Consider the following 16,193-nt stretch of genomic DNA (forward strand, 5'->3'; position numbering starts at 1 on the left):
GATCAGTCAATCAAGAGGACTTAACAATTATTAACATCTATGCACCCAATGAGAAGCAATCTAAATATATCAAACTTCTACTGAAAGAGCTACAGCAATGCATTAACAGTAACACAATAATAGTGGGGGACTTCAACACCCCACTATCTCAACTTGACAGATCACCCAGGCAGAAAATCAATAAAGACATAAGGGAGCTAAATGAAGAGATAGATAAACTAGAACTATTGGACATTTTCAGAGTGATTCATCCCAAGAAACTGGAATACACATTTTACTCAAATCCACATGGATCATTCTCAAGGATAGACCATACGTTAGGCCACAAAGACAGCATCAGCCTATTCAAGAGCACTGAAATCATCCCAAGCATCTTCTCAGACCACAGTGGAATTAAACTAACACTTATCAATCAACAAAAGATTAGTAACAGTCCCAAAATGTGGAAGCTCAACAGTACACTTCTTAACAACTTCTGGGTCAAAGAGGAAATCAAGGAAGAAATCAAAATGTTTCGAGAGTTCAATGAAAATGAAGACACAAGCTATCAAAATATTTGGGACACAGCTAAAGCAGTCCTAAGAGGGAAGTTCATAGCTATACAAGCACACATTAGGAAAAAAGAAAAAGCACAAATAAACAGCCTGATTGCACATCTTAAAGACCTAGAAGAAGAACAACAAAGGAACCCTAAAGCAACCAGAAGGACAGAAATCACTAAAGTTAGGGCAGAAATAAATAACATTGAGAATAGGAAAACCATACAAAAGATCAACGAAAGTAAATGTTGGTTCTTCGAAAGAGTAAATAAATTGGCATATTGCACCCAAGTAAAAGACTCTGGGGTGGGTGGGTGGGGAGAATACAGGTCCATGAAGGATGATAAATGACATAGTGGGGATTGTATTGTTAAATGGGAAAGTGGGGAATGTTATGCATGTACAAACTATTATATTTACTGTTGAATGTAAAACATTAATTCCCCAATAAAGAAATAAATTTTTTTAAAAAAGAGTAAACAAAATCAACAAACCTTTAGCCAGACTCACAAAACAAAAAAGGGAGAAGACCCAAATAAATTGAATACTAAATGAAAGAGGAGATATCACAACAGACACCGCAGAAATTCAACATATCATGCGAGGCTTCTATGAACAACTATATGCCACCAAGCTAGAGAACCTGGAAGAAATGGATGAGTTCCTAGATACCTACCAACTTCCAAAACTAAGTAAAGAGGAAGTGGATAACATGAACAGGCCCATCACAGCTAATGAAATTGAAACAGTTATCAAAAATCTCCCCAAAAATCAAAGTCCTGGACCAGATGGTTTTACAAATGAATTCTACAAAACCTACAAAGAAGAACTAATACCTCTACTTTTAAAAGTCTTCCAGAAGATTGAAGACACTGGAATACTCCCTGCCAGCTTCTATGAAGCCAACATCACTCTGATACCAAAAGCAGACAGGGACATAACCAAAAAAGAAAACTCAGACCAATATCTCTGATGAACATAGATGCGAAAATATTAAACAAAATTCTAGCCAACCAGATACAGCAGTATATCAAAAAGATTGTTCATCATGACCAAGTGGGGTTTATCCCAGGCATGCAAGGTTGGTTTAATATACGTAAATCAATCAATGTGATCCACCACATCAACAAAAGCAAGACCAAAACCACATGGTCATAGCAATAGATGCAGAGAAAGCCTTTGACAAAATACAACATCCCTTTATGATCAAAACACTACAAAATATGGGAATAGATGGAAAATTCCTGAAGATAGTGGAGTCTATATATAGCAAACCTACAGCCAACATCATTTTCACTCAATGGTGAAAAACTGGAAGCATTTCCACTCAGATCAGGTACTAGACAGGGCTGCCCACTATCACCATTACTATTGAACATAGTGTTGGAAGATCTTGCCATAACAATCAGGCAGGAGCAAGGAATGAAAGGGAAACAGACTGGAAGAGAAGAAGTCAAACTCTCCTTATTTGCAGATGACATGATAGTATACATGGAAAAACCTAAGGAATCCAGCAAGAAGCTTTTGGAAATCATCAGGCAATACAGTAAGGTGTCAGGCTACAAAATTAACATTCCAAAGTCAGTGGCATTCCTCTATGCAAACACTAAGCTAGAAGAAATTGAAATCCAGAAATCAATTCCTTTTACTATAGCAATAAAAACAATAAAATATCTAAGAGTAAATCTAACCAAGGAAGTGAAAGACTTGTATACTGAAAATTATGAGTCACTACTCAAAAAAATTGAAAAAGACACAAAGAAGTGGAAAGATATTCCATGTTCATGGGTTGGAAGAATTAACATCATCAGAATGAATATATTACCCAGCGTCATCTATAAATGTAATGCTATCCTCATCAAGATCCCAAGCACATATTTTAGGAGAATAGAACAAATGCTACAAAAGTTTATCTGGAACCAGAAAAGACCTAGAATTGCCAAAACAATCTTGAGAAAAAAGAACAGAAACGGAGGCATCACACTCCCAGATCTCAAACTGTATTATAGGGCCATTGTCATCAAAACTGCTTGGTACTGGAACATGAATAGACACACTGACCAGTGGAATAGAATTGAGAGCCCAGAAGTGAGGCCCCCACACCTATGGACATCTAATCTTTGACAAAGGGGCCCAGACTATTATATGGGGGAAGCAGAGTCTCTTCAACAAATGGTGTTGGAAACAATGGGTTGAAACATGCAGAAGAATGAAACTGAATCACTGTATTTCACCAAATACAAAAGTAAATTCCAAGTGGATCAAGGACTTGGATGTTAGACCACAAACTATCAGATACTTAGAGGAAAATATTGGCAGAACTCTTTTCTGCATAAATTTTAAAGATATTTTCAATGAAACGAATCCAATTGCAAAGAAGACTAAGGCAAGTATAAACCTATGGGACTACATCAAATTAAAAAGCTTCTTCACAGCAAAAGAAACTACTACCCAAACCAAGAGACCCCTCACAGAATGGGAGAAGATCTTTACATGCCATACATGCGATAAGAGTTTAATAACCAACATATATAAAGAGCTTGCCAGACTCAACAACAAGACAACAAATAACCCCATCCAAAAATGGGGGGAGGACTTGGACAGAATATTCACCACAGAAGAGATCCAAAAGGCCAAGAAACACATGAAAAAATGCTCCAAGTCTCTGATTGTCAGAGAAATACAAATAAAGACAACAATGAGATATCACTTCACTCCTGTGAGAATGTCATACATCAGAAAAGTTAACGGCAGCAAATGCTGGAGAGGGTGTGGGGTCAAAGGAACCCTCCTGCACTGCTGGTGGGAATGTCAATTGGTCCAACCTCTGTGGAGAACAGTCTGGAGAACTCTCAGAAGGCTAGAAATGGACCTACCCTATGACCCTGCAATTCCTCTCCTGGGGATATATCCTAAGGAACCCAACACATCCATCCAAAAAGATCTGTGTACACATATGTTCTTGGCAGCACAATTTGTAATAGCCAAAACCTGGAAGCAACCCAGGTGTCCAACCACAGATGAGTGGCTGAGCAAGTTGTGGTATATATACACAATGGAATACTACTCAGCTGTAAAAAATGGTGACTCACCGTTTTCAGCCGATCTTGGATGGACCTTGAAAAAATCATGTTGTGGTCTGGGAGGTGGCACAGTAGCTAAGGCACTAGACTCTCAAGCATGAGGTCTTGAGTTCAATTCCCAGCAGCACATGTACCAGAGTGATGTCTGGTTCTTTCCCTCTCTCCTATCTTTCTCATTAATAAATAAAATCTTTAAAAAAAAAAATCATGTTGAGTAAAATAAGTCAGAAACAGAAGGATGAATATGGGATGATCTCACTCTCAGGCAGAAGTTGAAAAACAAGATCAGAAACGAAAACACAAGTAGAACCTGAACTGGAATTGGCGTATTGCACCAAAGTAAAAGACTCTGTGGTGGGTGGGTGGGTGGGTGGGGAGAATACAGGTCCATGAAGGATGATAAATGACATAGTGGGGGTTGTATTGTTAAATGGGAAAGTGGGGAATGTTATGCATGTACAAACTATTGTATTTACTGTTGAATGTAAAACATTAATTCCCCAATAAAGAAATAAATTTTTTTAAAAATTAGAAGCTAGTATTTCTGTTTGTTTGTCTTGTTTTTGTTTTTTTTTATTTTTTTTAATATTTATTTTATTTATTCCCTTTTGTTGCCCTTGTTGTTTTTTATTATTGTAGTTATTATTGTTGTTGTCGTTGTTGGATAGGACAGAGAGAAATGGAGAGAGGAGGGGAAGACATAGAGGAGGCGATAAAGATAGACACCTGCAGACCTGCTTCACCACCTGTGAAGTGACTCCCCTGCAGATGGGAAGCCGGGGTTCGAACCGGGATCCTTATGCCGGTCCTTGTGTTTTGCGCTTGTTTTTGTTTTTGTTTTTGGCCACTAATGTTATCACTGGAGCTCAGTGCCTGCAGGATTCCCCACTCTCCCAGTGGTCTTTTTTTTTTTTTTTTTTTGTCTTCCTGTATAGATGTATAGAGGAGTTTTTTTTAGATTTTTGTTATCTTTTGTATGAGATTAATACAGAGATTCAAGATTGTAAGGTTACAGTATATAGTTCCACACTACATTCACTATCTTTCTTTTATTTGCTAGAACAGAGAGGAATCGAGAGAGGAGAAGGAAGGAGAGAGAGAGAGAGAGAGAGAGAAAGAGAGACACCTGCAGCACTGCTTCACCAATTGTGAAGTCCTGTGTCTCCTCCTCCCCACCCCCACACCCTCTTTGCAGGTGGGAATCAAAGGCTTTCCTGAGTCCTTTCATATGGTTACATGTGCATTCTACAAGGTGTGCCACCACCTGGCCACTGGGAGCTAGGTGTCTGATAACACATCAAACAAGCATAGAAGTATCACTACCCTAACTCCTCCTCTGCTGGTGCTGCATCATTTGGTGACGTTATGTTAACTGACAGCAACAAGTATCTATGGAGCAGTTCCTTTACTATCACAGGGATTTAGCTATTACCAAAGCACTTCATCCAAACTCACTGGGAGGATTCACAGTGTCGGCACTCCATCACTATGGTCAGCCCTTTCAGTCCCTAGGACTTTATTCCACTGGCTAATCACATACCCCTTCTGCTAGAACTAAAACTCATAATAATAAGCAAAGCCACCGTGCCCTATGCATTTGTTCATTTGTGTGCTCTTTCCTGTGGCTCCAGAACACATCATCTACCCTTCCTACAGGAGGGGTCGCTCTTGTCAGATAACACAATGATCCCCTCAAGCCAAAGTCCCACCGAACTTGCACAAGTTAGGAATGAGTTGGATTCTGCTGTGACAGACTTGCAGGATGTGACATATGGAGTCTCCTAGGGAGCAGGGACAAGCTCTTCCCCTGGTCCCTCCACAGTAGCCAAATGATTTCTTCTCCCACTGTGGAAAGTCACAGAAGGCTGCCTCTTGATGATTTACTGCCCAGCCCCCTGCCCACAAATCAAAGCACGGAGGCAAGGAAGAAGTCAGAAAGAATGGTGGCCACTGGTTTGGAGCAGGGGAGAGTGCGTTTCAGTTTATTTTCTTAAGCCAATTAGTGATGAAGCAGCACGGAGGGAAAGAAAGACACAACATAGTTTTGAAAGGCTTTTCCCCCCACCTAGATAAATGATCAGATATCAGATTCTGTAATAAGTACTTCCACCTATCAAAACACACAAGCACATACATTAACTTTGGGGTGGAGGAGGCAGATAGAGATCTTAAAAATACAAGATAATATTCAGGAAGCCTTGTGGAGATCGTAAAATGTTGGAACTGTGAAAGGTCCTTGGAAACCCTCTAGTACAGACAACACAAACCTGTGGTCCAGGGGTGTTTACATGGGCCAGTGGAATGTCGTGTTTTTGTTTGTTTGTTTGTTTGTTTGTTTTGTTTTTAGCTAAGTTTAGTTTTCAATTGGTTAAAAATTTTCAAGTGTAGAAAGTCCAGACATATGGCTTCTCTTAAAAGGTGGAAGACTCCAACATCCACATTCAGTGAAGAAGAAATTACAGAAGCCAGACCTTCTGCACGCCATAAAGGATTTTGGTCCATACTCCCAGAGGGATAAAGAATAGGGAAGCTTCCAATAGAGAGGATGGGACACAGAACTCTTGATGTTGGAAACTGTATGAAATTCTACCCCAGTTATCTTATAATCTTGTTAATCATTATTAAATCACTAATAAAAGGTTTTAAAAAAGAATAAGGGTGATCCAAGAGGTGGCACAGTGGATAAAGTATTGAGGCCCAGAGTTCACATATACCAAAGTGATATCTGGTTCTTCCTCTCTCTGTGTCTATCATTCTTCATGAATAAATAAATAAAATCTAGGGAGTCAGGTGGTAGCAAAGCAGGTTAAGTGCATGTGGCACTAAGCGCAAAAACCGGCTTAAGGATCCTGGTTCAAGCCCCCATCCCACCCTCCTCCGCTCCCCACCTGCAGGGGAGTCACTTCACAAGCAATGAAGCAGGTTTGCTGGTGTCTATCTTTCTCTCCCCTCTCTGTCTTCCCCTCCTCTCTCCATTTCTCTCCATCCTATCCAACAACAACAGCAATAATAATAACTACAACAACAATAAAAAACAAGGGCAACAAAAGGAAAAATAAATAAATAAATATAAAAAAGGAATAGAATCCTTAAGTGAAACCATAGATGACATAAACTTCACAGATATATTCAGAATATTTCATCACCCCCAAAAGGAATATACATTCTGTTCAAATGTACATGGAAATTTTCAGATTAACAATGTGATGGGACTACAATAAAACAACAAAGACAACAAAAGGGAATAAATAAATATTCAAAAATAAATCAATAAAATCTAAAAAAAGAATAAGGGATGATTCTCACATTTTCAGAATAAATGTGCTTCCCATTTTTAATTGGTACAGGCAGCTTGATTCTGAGCAAATTTTAGCTATGATTCCTATTCATCCTACAGGTGTCATTTATTGAGGAAACTTACAAATACTTGCTGTATACACATTAAAGCAATTGGATAAAAGCAAAGACTGTACACAGAGTGGAGTGGGTGTGGGGAGGTGTCAAAAATCCCTCTTCAGAAATTTACTTGGGGCCCAGGAGGTGGTATACTGGATAAGGAGTTAGACTCTCAGCTCTTAGGTCCAAAGTTTGATTCCCCTGCATTGCATATGCCAGAGTGATATTCATTCATTCTCTCCCTCTCCCCCTCTCCCCCCCTCTCTCTCCTCCCATTACTGCAAATAAAATTTTTTCAAAAATAAACTGAGAAATGTTGCATGTCAAACTATTGTATTTACTGTCAAATGTAAAACATTAATCCCCCAATAAAGAAATTACAAAAGAAACAAATAGATAAATACATTAATTTTTTTTTCAAAAATATAATTGCCAGTAGGGCTGGGGTAGACAGCATAATGTTTATGCAAAGGGACTCATGCCTGAGGCTCCATAGCCCCAGGTTTAAGTCCCCCACACCACCATAAGCCAGAGTTGAGCAGTGCTTTGGTTTAAAAAATAAATACATGTATATATATGTATATATATAAATATATATATATGCCAGGACTGTACGGTGGCACACCTGGATGGGCACACATGTTGCAATGCTAAAGGGCCCAGGTTCAAGCCCGGTCCCTACCTGCATGGGGAAAGCTTTGAGAGTGTTGAAGCAGTGTGGCAGGTATATATCTCTCTCTCTTCTCTATCACCCCCACCACACTCTCAATTTCTGGCTGTATTTATCCAATGAATAAATAAAGATAATTTTAAAACTAAATGTAACTACCATACTACTGGACACAAAGTGACTAAGATTTATTGAGTAATCACTTGTAATATAGGGAGTTTGCAGGTTTAACCCAAAAAGAAAGGAGCCAGACGTATTAAATGACTTGGAGATGACCCAGCTATACAAGTGGAGACCACACCCAGGTTCAAAGACAGACAAGCATGTTTGTAATGTTTCTGAGAGCAGGTAATGAGGCTTGACTGTTCACACTGAAAGAAGGCAATGATATTTGTTTCATAGGTCTGCCCACTGCCATAGCTCACCAAGTGCTATGTACAGGAACTTTCATGACTGCCTTGATTTCAACATCCCCAACAGACAAATTCAGTTTCTTTTTCTTTTTTCTTTTTTCTTTTTCTTTTTTTTTTTTTTTTTTTTTGTCTCCAGGGTTATTGCTGGGGCTTGGTGCCTACACTATGAATCCACTGCTCCTGGAGGCCATTATTTCCCATTTTGTTGCCCTTGTTGTTGCCTTTATTGTTGTTGTTGCCATTGATGTTGTTGTTGCTGGTTAGGACAGAGAAATTGAGAGAGGAGGGGAAGACAGAAAGGAAGACACCTGCAGACTTGCTTCACCACTTGTGAAGTGACCCCCCTACAGGGATCCTTACTCCAGTCCTTGCCAGTTTTGTGCCATATACGCTTAACCTGCTACACCCAGCCCCCACAAAATCAGTTTCTAAGACCAGTTCTCAATAGGGATAAGAAAGTTTGGGTTCTTCTTGCTATATAGGTAATAATTACTAGACAGGTGTTTACTATGAAAAGTATTTAAATTTCTTTTCTATATAACGTTTCTCCTATGCAATTACTATACAAAGTTGTGTTTGCAGCCCAGAAAGTGGTGCAGTGAATAAAACACTGGATTCTCAAACATGAGTTCAATCCTTGGCATCACATGTACCAGAGTGATACTTTGGTGTTCTGTCTCTCTTTTTCATAAATGAATAAATGTATTTTCTTTAATCTGCATTCAAGGATTTAGCTAAATGAATACCCAAAATCATGCTGGCTGATGAATAAGGATAATTACTAAAAATCAAAATAAGAAGTCATTTTATAAATGAGAACTTTTAAAGAGTCAGGAATTTGATTAAAAATTCACTTGCTTTTTCCTCTATATTGCAACAGTTATTTAACCACAACACAGCTTTTATAATAATGCAGGAGACGATAGCTCCAAGGAAAACACCCCCTCATCACAGCCATTATTTTTGAAAATGAAAATGACTGAGGTCATTGTGATCTATTTTAGGGTTTGTATGGGCTGGTGGGTTTTTTTTTTTTTTTTTTTTTTTTGGCTTTTGGCTTTTGGCTCTCCTTGTTGCCAGCTAAATGTTATGGGTTTTATTAAGTGCCCTTTCGAATGCCATTCTTTTTAATAATATTTTTCTTTAAATTAGAATGAATTCCACTTTTTTTCCCTAACAACTCCAGATGGGGTCCATACTTTCAAAAGGACTAGAGCTTGCCTTTTTTTATTCTAAATGTGTACTTCTTAGAGCAAGTATGTTCCTATCTACGTAAGAATGCTGTGGGTGGTCAAATGCTAAGAGACCACTGTTATGTCCTGGGAGATGGTGCAGTGAATAGAGGTCGAACTCACAACCATGAAGTCCTGAGTTCAGTCCCCAGCATCACACGTGCCAGAGGGATGTTCTCATGTGTGTTTGTGTCCCTCTTCTCTCTCTCTCTCTCTTTCTCTCTCTCTCTCTCTCCCTCTCTACCTTCCTCCTTCCCTCCCTCCCTCCTTCCCTCTCTCTCTCTCCTATGGTTCTCCCTTCCCGCCATTAGTAGATAAATGAAACCTTTCAAAAATAAATCACACTGTAAAAATGAGAACTATATACCTCTTCTAATTTACAAAGATGGAGATAAAGGAGAAAAAAAAGAAAGTTTGCCTAGCCTAAGTTCTATACTACTGACATCTATGGAATGGGAAAGCCAATGGATACCCATAGAGGACACATTAGTGAGGCCACCTGTCTGTGGGACTCAGCAGGTAAACTTACCAAATGTCTGAGACACTACACATCTTCCTTTAGATGAATGCATCTGTGGTTGCTATTTACCTGACTTTCTGAACTTAACTTGGCTTTACTGGAATCCATTAGTGCACCACACAGAATAGCACAAGATCATTCTAAAATAGCACCCACCCAGCCAGAGATAGAATGCTTTTTTGTTTTGTTTTGTTTTTCTTTTCCTTTTCTATAAAGCATACATACTGTGAAGGTCTGCCTATTACCAATGCCCTGAACTCTGTTTGTTTGTTTATTGCTTTCCCTTCAACTTGCAAGGCCAGTGTAATAAGATGCCGTGGCTTTTATGAAAGAGGTGAAATAATTTTCAACACAGACACACAATGAGTTTATTTATTTAGAAACGTGTTAAATAGAGTCTGGGAATTCAAATAGTCAATGTTGACATTGTAGGGAACTGGCCAGGAGCCAGAACCCAGTCTCCCGGAGGGGACCCAGTGGACAAGGAATTCAGGCCTTTCTCTCCACCCACTTGAGCTAAATAGGTAGAAGCCATTAGTTAGACCCACAGCAATATCTGAACCGAACTCTAAGAAGCGGCCTTGATGAGGGCTCTTCAAAGGCGGGTGTATTTAGCTTTTTAGTGCTGAACTCCAGCAATATGTCACACTTGTGAAAGAGTTTTGTAAACATTTTTTTCCTCCTGTGGAAACATCTCTGAAGTTTCTTGCAGGGCATGGAGGCAGAGGTTATAAGAATTTTAGTTTATTTCCTGGGAGAAACGCCCATCCATGCCCACATGGGAAGAAGTAATGTCCTACTGCTCTCTGTCTTTCCTCATCCTCTCTTGTTTTTTCTTCTATTTGTCTCTTCTTTGGTCTCTCCTTCACATTGGTGGGCAGGGGGAGTGTTAAGATGAAATTTTAGAATGAAGACCATGGCAACTAGAGTAGGAGGGGAAAGGGGGGTAAAAGACCTCATAGACCTTTTTAGGAAGTTCCTAGGACAAAAACCACCAACCAAGGAAGGGTTAACCAAGACTCCAGAAATGGGGGGAAAAATATATTTTTTTTCAGTTGCTTCCTCCACCCCATAGGAAGGAAACCCCACCCATCTGACCTATCTGACCTGGGAGTGTGAGGAGTGTGTGCCTACCTGATGCCCCACATGGGGGTAGGGGTGCGTGTGCACCCCCCAGAGAGTGAGAGAGAAAGAAAGAAGCCCACTCCTAAGCTGGTGTGTGAACATGGGAGGTAGGGGCTGTCTGTTCAGGTCCCCCCAGAATGAGCCCACCTGCCTGGCACAGGGGACTCCTCTATCCATGCCATGCCTTGAGAAGTCCACTTGTCCCAAGTGCCAGACAATTTGGACATAAACAAGATGTGGGAGGGTGGGCCCAGCTTAGGAGCAAAGGATAAAACCCTGGGCCAGGAGGTGACCAGCCAGTTCCCTACGGGGGTGGGAAAAGGCAGGAGGAAGAGAAGGAGGAGGAGCTGGGAGACAGAGGGAAAGCAAGGGGGGGGGGAAGTGCTCCACAGGTCGCACTCTGTCGCCCTCCCACTGTGTGAGAAGGCGGGGTGGGCACCCGGTCAGGCGTCCTGGGCAGTGACCTTCCTGCCCTCGGTCAAGTCTGCAGCCTTGGAAAATGAGGCCCCAACTATCAAAAAGAGAGAAAAAGAAAAGAAGTCCCCAGCGGCAAGATGATTGAAGAGAAACTATTTATAATCTTGAATTTGAGAGAGGAGAGAGAGGGAGAGAGAGAGAGAAGCAAACATTTCTGTCCCATCCCTGTGTTCACTTCTGCTCCATCCCCAGCCCAGGGAGGCCTGATCCTGGCTGGTGGGGATAAAAAGAGGCCTTGGCTCCGAAGTCCTGGCAAGCCGGCCTCCCCACCAATAACACACTCACACAGAGCTGAGACCAGCCAGTCCTTTCGAATAAAAAATAAACCTGCAAGGGAAGCCTTTCTTGGCCGGCTCTTTCTACCGTGCACAGGGGCTGAGAAGAGTTCTGAGCATTCTCCTCACACAGAACACAGATTTCTTTGGCGAAACACATCGAAATATAGCCGCAGCTTCAAATACAACATGCACTGTGGACGCTCCAAGCCCAGGTTCCACTCCAGCAATGGCAAAAGAACCGCCTTTCTAGAAGGGGCCTCAGCCTCTGTATGCCGGCAATTATTTTTCCCTCTTCAAAAGCAGCCTGGAATGAATATATTAGAACAGAGCTCTGCAATGTGTGTGTGTGTGTGTGTGTGTGTGTGTGTGTGTGTGTGTGTGTGTTGTTGTTGTTGTTTTTTAAGGATGAAGGAGAAAGCAAGTAAGTGGGGGTGCCGGATACAGGCTGAAAATGGGGCACCCCATTCCTTCATCTTAGGTGCTGAGCTGCTAAAGTGAGGGGGTTCATAACCAAGAAGGGTGGCCTCGTACCTCATCTATTTAGAATCTCTTCTTTAACCAAGATTTGGTCGTGGGGTAAGGGCGTATGGACACTCTACCCCACCCCCTCTTAGTCTTGCTAATGCAACACCATCTGTGTCTTTACAAGGCTTCTGGGGGGTCGTTAGCTAAGGGGTGGGGGGCTGGGGTAGTCTTTGCAATTTGTGGGCTTTGCTGTGATTGAAACGAAGCCAAGTGTCACTTTGGGGAAGTGGGTACAGTCTTTCAGCTGTACTGGCTACTCTGGGCAAAACCCACCTTTCTCCCTTACCCAACGCCAGGAGGAAAAACACTTGCAATCGGCATTTCTGGCACAACCCAAATGCCCACCTCATTGCCCAAGAAAACGGCTGAGTTGTGTCCACCGCTGCCAACGTTTGCCTGGCTTTTCGCTTTCTTTTCTGAAAGGTGAGACTCCAAGCCAAGGATTTGCCCATCTTCTTGCTTTTCCCTGTTTTGTTTTTTAAATCAAACAGTCCACTCCTCACCAGTGGTTTGCAACGAATTTAGCGCTTTCGAAGACCCAGGTGTTAAAAAATAAAAACACTTTACAAGTAGCGAGCTGTACTGCAATTTCATTCTGGGCTAACCTTCAGTGCACACTTTGAGGGTCTCTAGTACCTGGTTACCGAAGCTTAGTATCCTGAACCAAAACAGAGATCACAGACAGAGCTGGGCAACCAGAAAAATTTGCAAAAGACTAAACTGGGAAAGCGAGCAAGCAATGGAGAGAACAACTCCTTGGCAACATTAACTTTTACAACCAGAATGTCGGTTAGTTTCTAAAGTATACTAGTCACACCACCTCACCCTAAGCCCAAGGAGAAAGAAGCCAAGGCAGACTAAGCCTGTGTGTGTGTGTGTGTGTGTGTGTGTGTGTGTGTGTGTGTGTGTGTGTGTGTTTCCTTCAGTGATTGAACGGCCCAGTTCATCAGTGACCTTACACGCGCTGGAAAAAACTCACTAAACGAGGGAAACACAAGGAACTTTACTGTGCAGAAAACCCATCGTGTGTGTGTGTGTGTGTGTGTGTGTGTGTGTGTGTGTGTGTGTGTGTGTGTTTCCTTCAGTGATTGAACGGCCCAGTTCATCAGTGACCTTACACGCGCTGGAAAAAACTCACTAAACGGGGGAAACACAAGGAACTTTACTGTGCAGAAAACCCATCGTGTGTGTGTGTGTGTGTGTGTGTGTGTGTGTGTGTGTGTGTGTGTGTACGCGCGCGCGCGCGCGCGCGCGCGAGAGAGAGAGAGAGAGAGAGAGAGAGAGAGTGTGGTTTTTTTTTTTTCTCTGCTCCCCAGAATGCAAAATAAAGAATGGCATTCCAGCAGAGTTTCTGTCTGGGCCAGCTGCTGCGGTGACCGCAGCGGGCCCAGCAGGAGCGGAGCCTGGGGAGTGTTGGGGCAAGTTTGCAAGAGTTTCTATCCGGTTCTCAGCAAAGTGGATGCTGGACCTCCACCTCCACTACAACCACCACCACCCTCCAACATCACCACCTTCACCAGCTCGGAAAAACGAGGTTCCAAGCTGGGTTTCTGGCCGCAGAACGGACTGGGTAATGCACGGCTATTTTCATCCTCCTCAAAACAACAACAACAACAAAAAGTTGCAGAAGTTACTTCAAGAGCCTCGGGAGGGTGTCGGGGTTGTGCTTTCACTTCGGCAGCCGCCAGCTTCAGTTCATCCCTTCTCTGCGGCTGTAAAGGGCTCTGCACCTCGGCCCCTCCAGCCCCCTAGCCCCACCACCACCACCCCCAACACAGACCCAACCTGCAGTAGAAATGGAAGCCCCCCTCAACCCCAACTGCAAGCTTATGCACAGTTACTCTACGTCCCATTAAAAGGCAGGCGATGGCCTTATTTCAACACCGCAGGAGAGCGAGAGCGGGGAGCTCCGCAGGCGAGCTGAGACACTATTCTGCGGAGTGAACCGAGAACCCCCTCCCCACTTAGGTGGGTCCCCAGAAGCCGCGCAATAGGAAAACGCTGGGCGGTGCAGAGGACTTGGGGTAACCGCGGTGCGGGGCCTGGAGCAGGCGCCGCGCTGACAGCTCCGGGCTCGGCCGCCCTTCGGGTCCCCACCGCCCGCGACGCCGGACCGCTGCTCCCCGGCTGCAGGAGAGTGGACCTCGACTGCAAGTTGCAGCGGGGAGAGTGGAGAGCTGGGGGGGGGGGGGTCAGCGGGGCCGAGCAGCACGCCTCTCCCCAGCACTGTCTGTCCGCTCTCTGGTGCACCAGCACCCTAGGCAGGAGCTCGCCCCCCCCCAACTGGCCGCCTCCCCACACCTCACGGAGGCTCCCCTTGAACTGGGCGGAGGGGGGGGAACGTTTGGACAGACCCAATCCTTCCTGTCGCTTTCTGTCCCCAGGGGGACTGAGCTTCTCTGCTACTGGGAAAGGGGAACAGGCCTGGAGAAATCACCCAGCAATGAGGGGCAGCATCCTACTGCCTCCTACAAGCCGGACAGTCTGTGTAGGGGGGGTGGGAGGGGAGAGAGTCAGGTTCCTGCTGCCTCCTACTTGCCGGGCAGTCTGGGGGTGCAGGAGTGGGAAGAGACAGGCCTGCAGAGGTCACCCAGCAGTTAAGAGGCGAGGGCCCTGCTTTCCGCCTCCACGCTGGGCAGTCTGGAGGTGCACAGGGAAGGGAGTGTACCCCGAGAAGCCTCACTGCAGCCCCAAGTTCCGGCAGCCCGCCCCCTGGGGGCCAGCCGGCACCCCGCCAGCCCCGGGATAGCCGGCCTGAGGAACCCTCCCTCAGCCCGGGCCCCCGACGGCTGGCTGAGCGCCCCCCCCATCCCCCCGCGGCCGCTCTCTCTGCCCACCTGCCGGCCGCTGCGCCCAGCCGAGCGTTCCCCCGCGGCCCCGGGCGCCTCCAGCCCCCCAGACCACCACCCCCAGCCCGGCCGGGTCTCCCCGCGGCCAGCGCAGCGCAGCTCCGAGCGCACAGCGCCCACTACCGCAGCCGCAGCTCGGCGCAGCCCGCCCGCCCGCAACTCAGCCGACCGCCGCGCAACTTTTCCCAACTCCGCCGCCGCCCGCGCCGGGACCCAGCCCGGCGCCCCGACGCGCGGCCCCCGCCCGCCCCGGGACCAGCTGGTTGGCCAGAGGCGCCTCGCCTCCGCTGGGGAGGGGGGGTGTGCAGCGAGGGGAGGGGGAGACCCGGGCTGCTCCCCCTTCCCCACCCCCTCCCGCCCGCCCGCCCGCGTGCTCCCCTCCCCTTCTTCTCCCCTCCCCCGCAGCTGCTCGCCGCGCCGGGCTGAGGTGAGGCTGCCCCGGGTCGGCGGGCGCCCACATCGGGAGGGAAGCCGAGGCCCGCTGTCGGCAGGTTGCAGGGGTGTGCCGCGCCGGCTCGGCACCCCCGGGCCCCCCAGGCGCCAGAGGCAGCCCCCCGGCTCCCTGTGGAGCGCCTGAGGCAGACGTGCAAGATGGCAGAGGAGGAGGAGGAGGAGGAAGAGGAGGAGGAGGGGGAGAAACCAATGGAGAAGGGCGATTGCACCTACTTGCGGCCAGTTTCCGCGCCCTGCCTTTGGATCTCATGCTGTGCCGGTCCCGCCGCCTCGGCCGTGTGGTCGGGGTGGGTTTCTCTCCCCCCCCCTTGGCTGTTTCTTTCTTTTTTTTTTTTTCTTTTGCGCGCTGCTCACTCTGTCTCCCTCTCCCGCGCGCACTCGGGCTGTCCCTCCGCTCTCCCTCCTCTCTCCCTCCCTCTCTCCCCTTCTCTCACTCCACACTCGCTATCTCCCCAGCATTGTCAGTTTGGACACCTTCGCACATGCGCGCTGGAAGCCCCCCCCTCCTCCCTTCCAACATCTCAGCGCCGCCAAAAAAAGTTTGGAGCGATTTATCACTTTGATTTGGAGATCTTGTCAGATGGCAATCGCCGAGGAGGCGGAGAAAGGCGAGCGGCGGGGAGGGCGCGGGGG

At 45.6% G+C, this 16,193-nt stretch overlaps 1 protein-coding gene across 8 annotated transcripts in view; it reads right to left on the minus strand.

The window, feature by feature from the left end:
• MECOM (MDS1 and EVI1 complex locus) overlaps positions 1 to 15,898 on the minus strand; it is a 750,632-nt gene extending 734,734 nt beyond the window's left edge. For all 8 annotated transcript variants that reach the window (XM_060171922.1, XM_060171927.1, XM_007522952.3 and 5 more), the window contains exon 1: positions 15,774 to 15,898. In XM_060171922.1, coding sequence (XP_060027905.1) covers positions 15,774 to 15,810 — 37 coding nt within the window. In that variant the 5' untranslated portion in view covers positions 15,811 to 15,898. The remainder of the gene's footprint in view (positions 1 to 15,773) is intronic.
• Positions 15,899 to 16,193: the final 295 nt, after the last annotated feature.

This window comes from Erinaceus europaeus, chromosome 14 (assembly GCF_950295315.1).
Source record: "Erinaceus europaeus chromosome 14, mEriEur2.1, whole genome shotgun sequence".
Taxonomy (NCBI): domain Eukaryota; kingdom Metazoa; phylum Chordata; class Mammalia; order Eulipotyphla; family Erinaceidae; genus Erinaceus; species Erinaceus europaeus.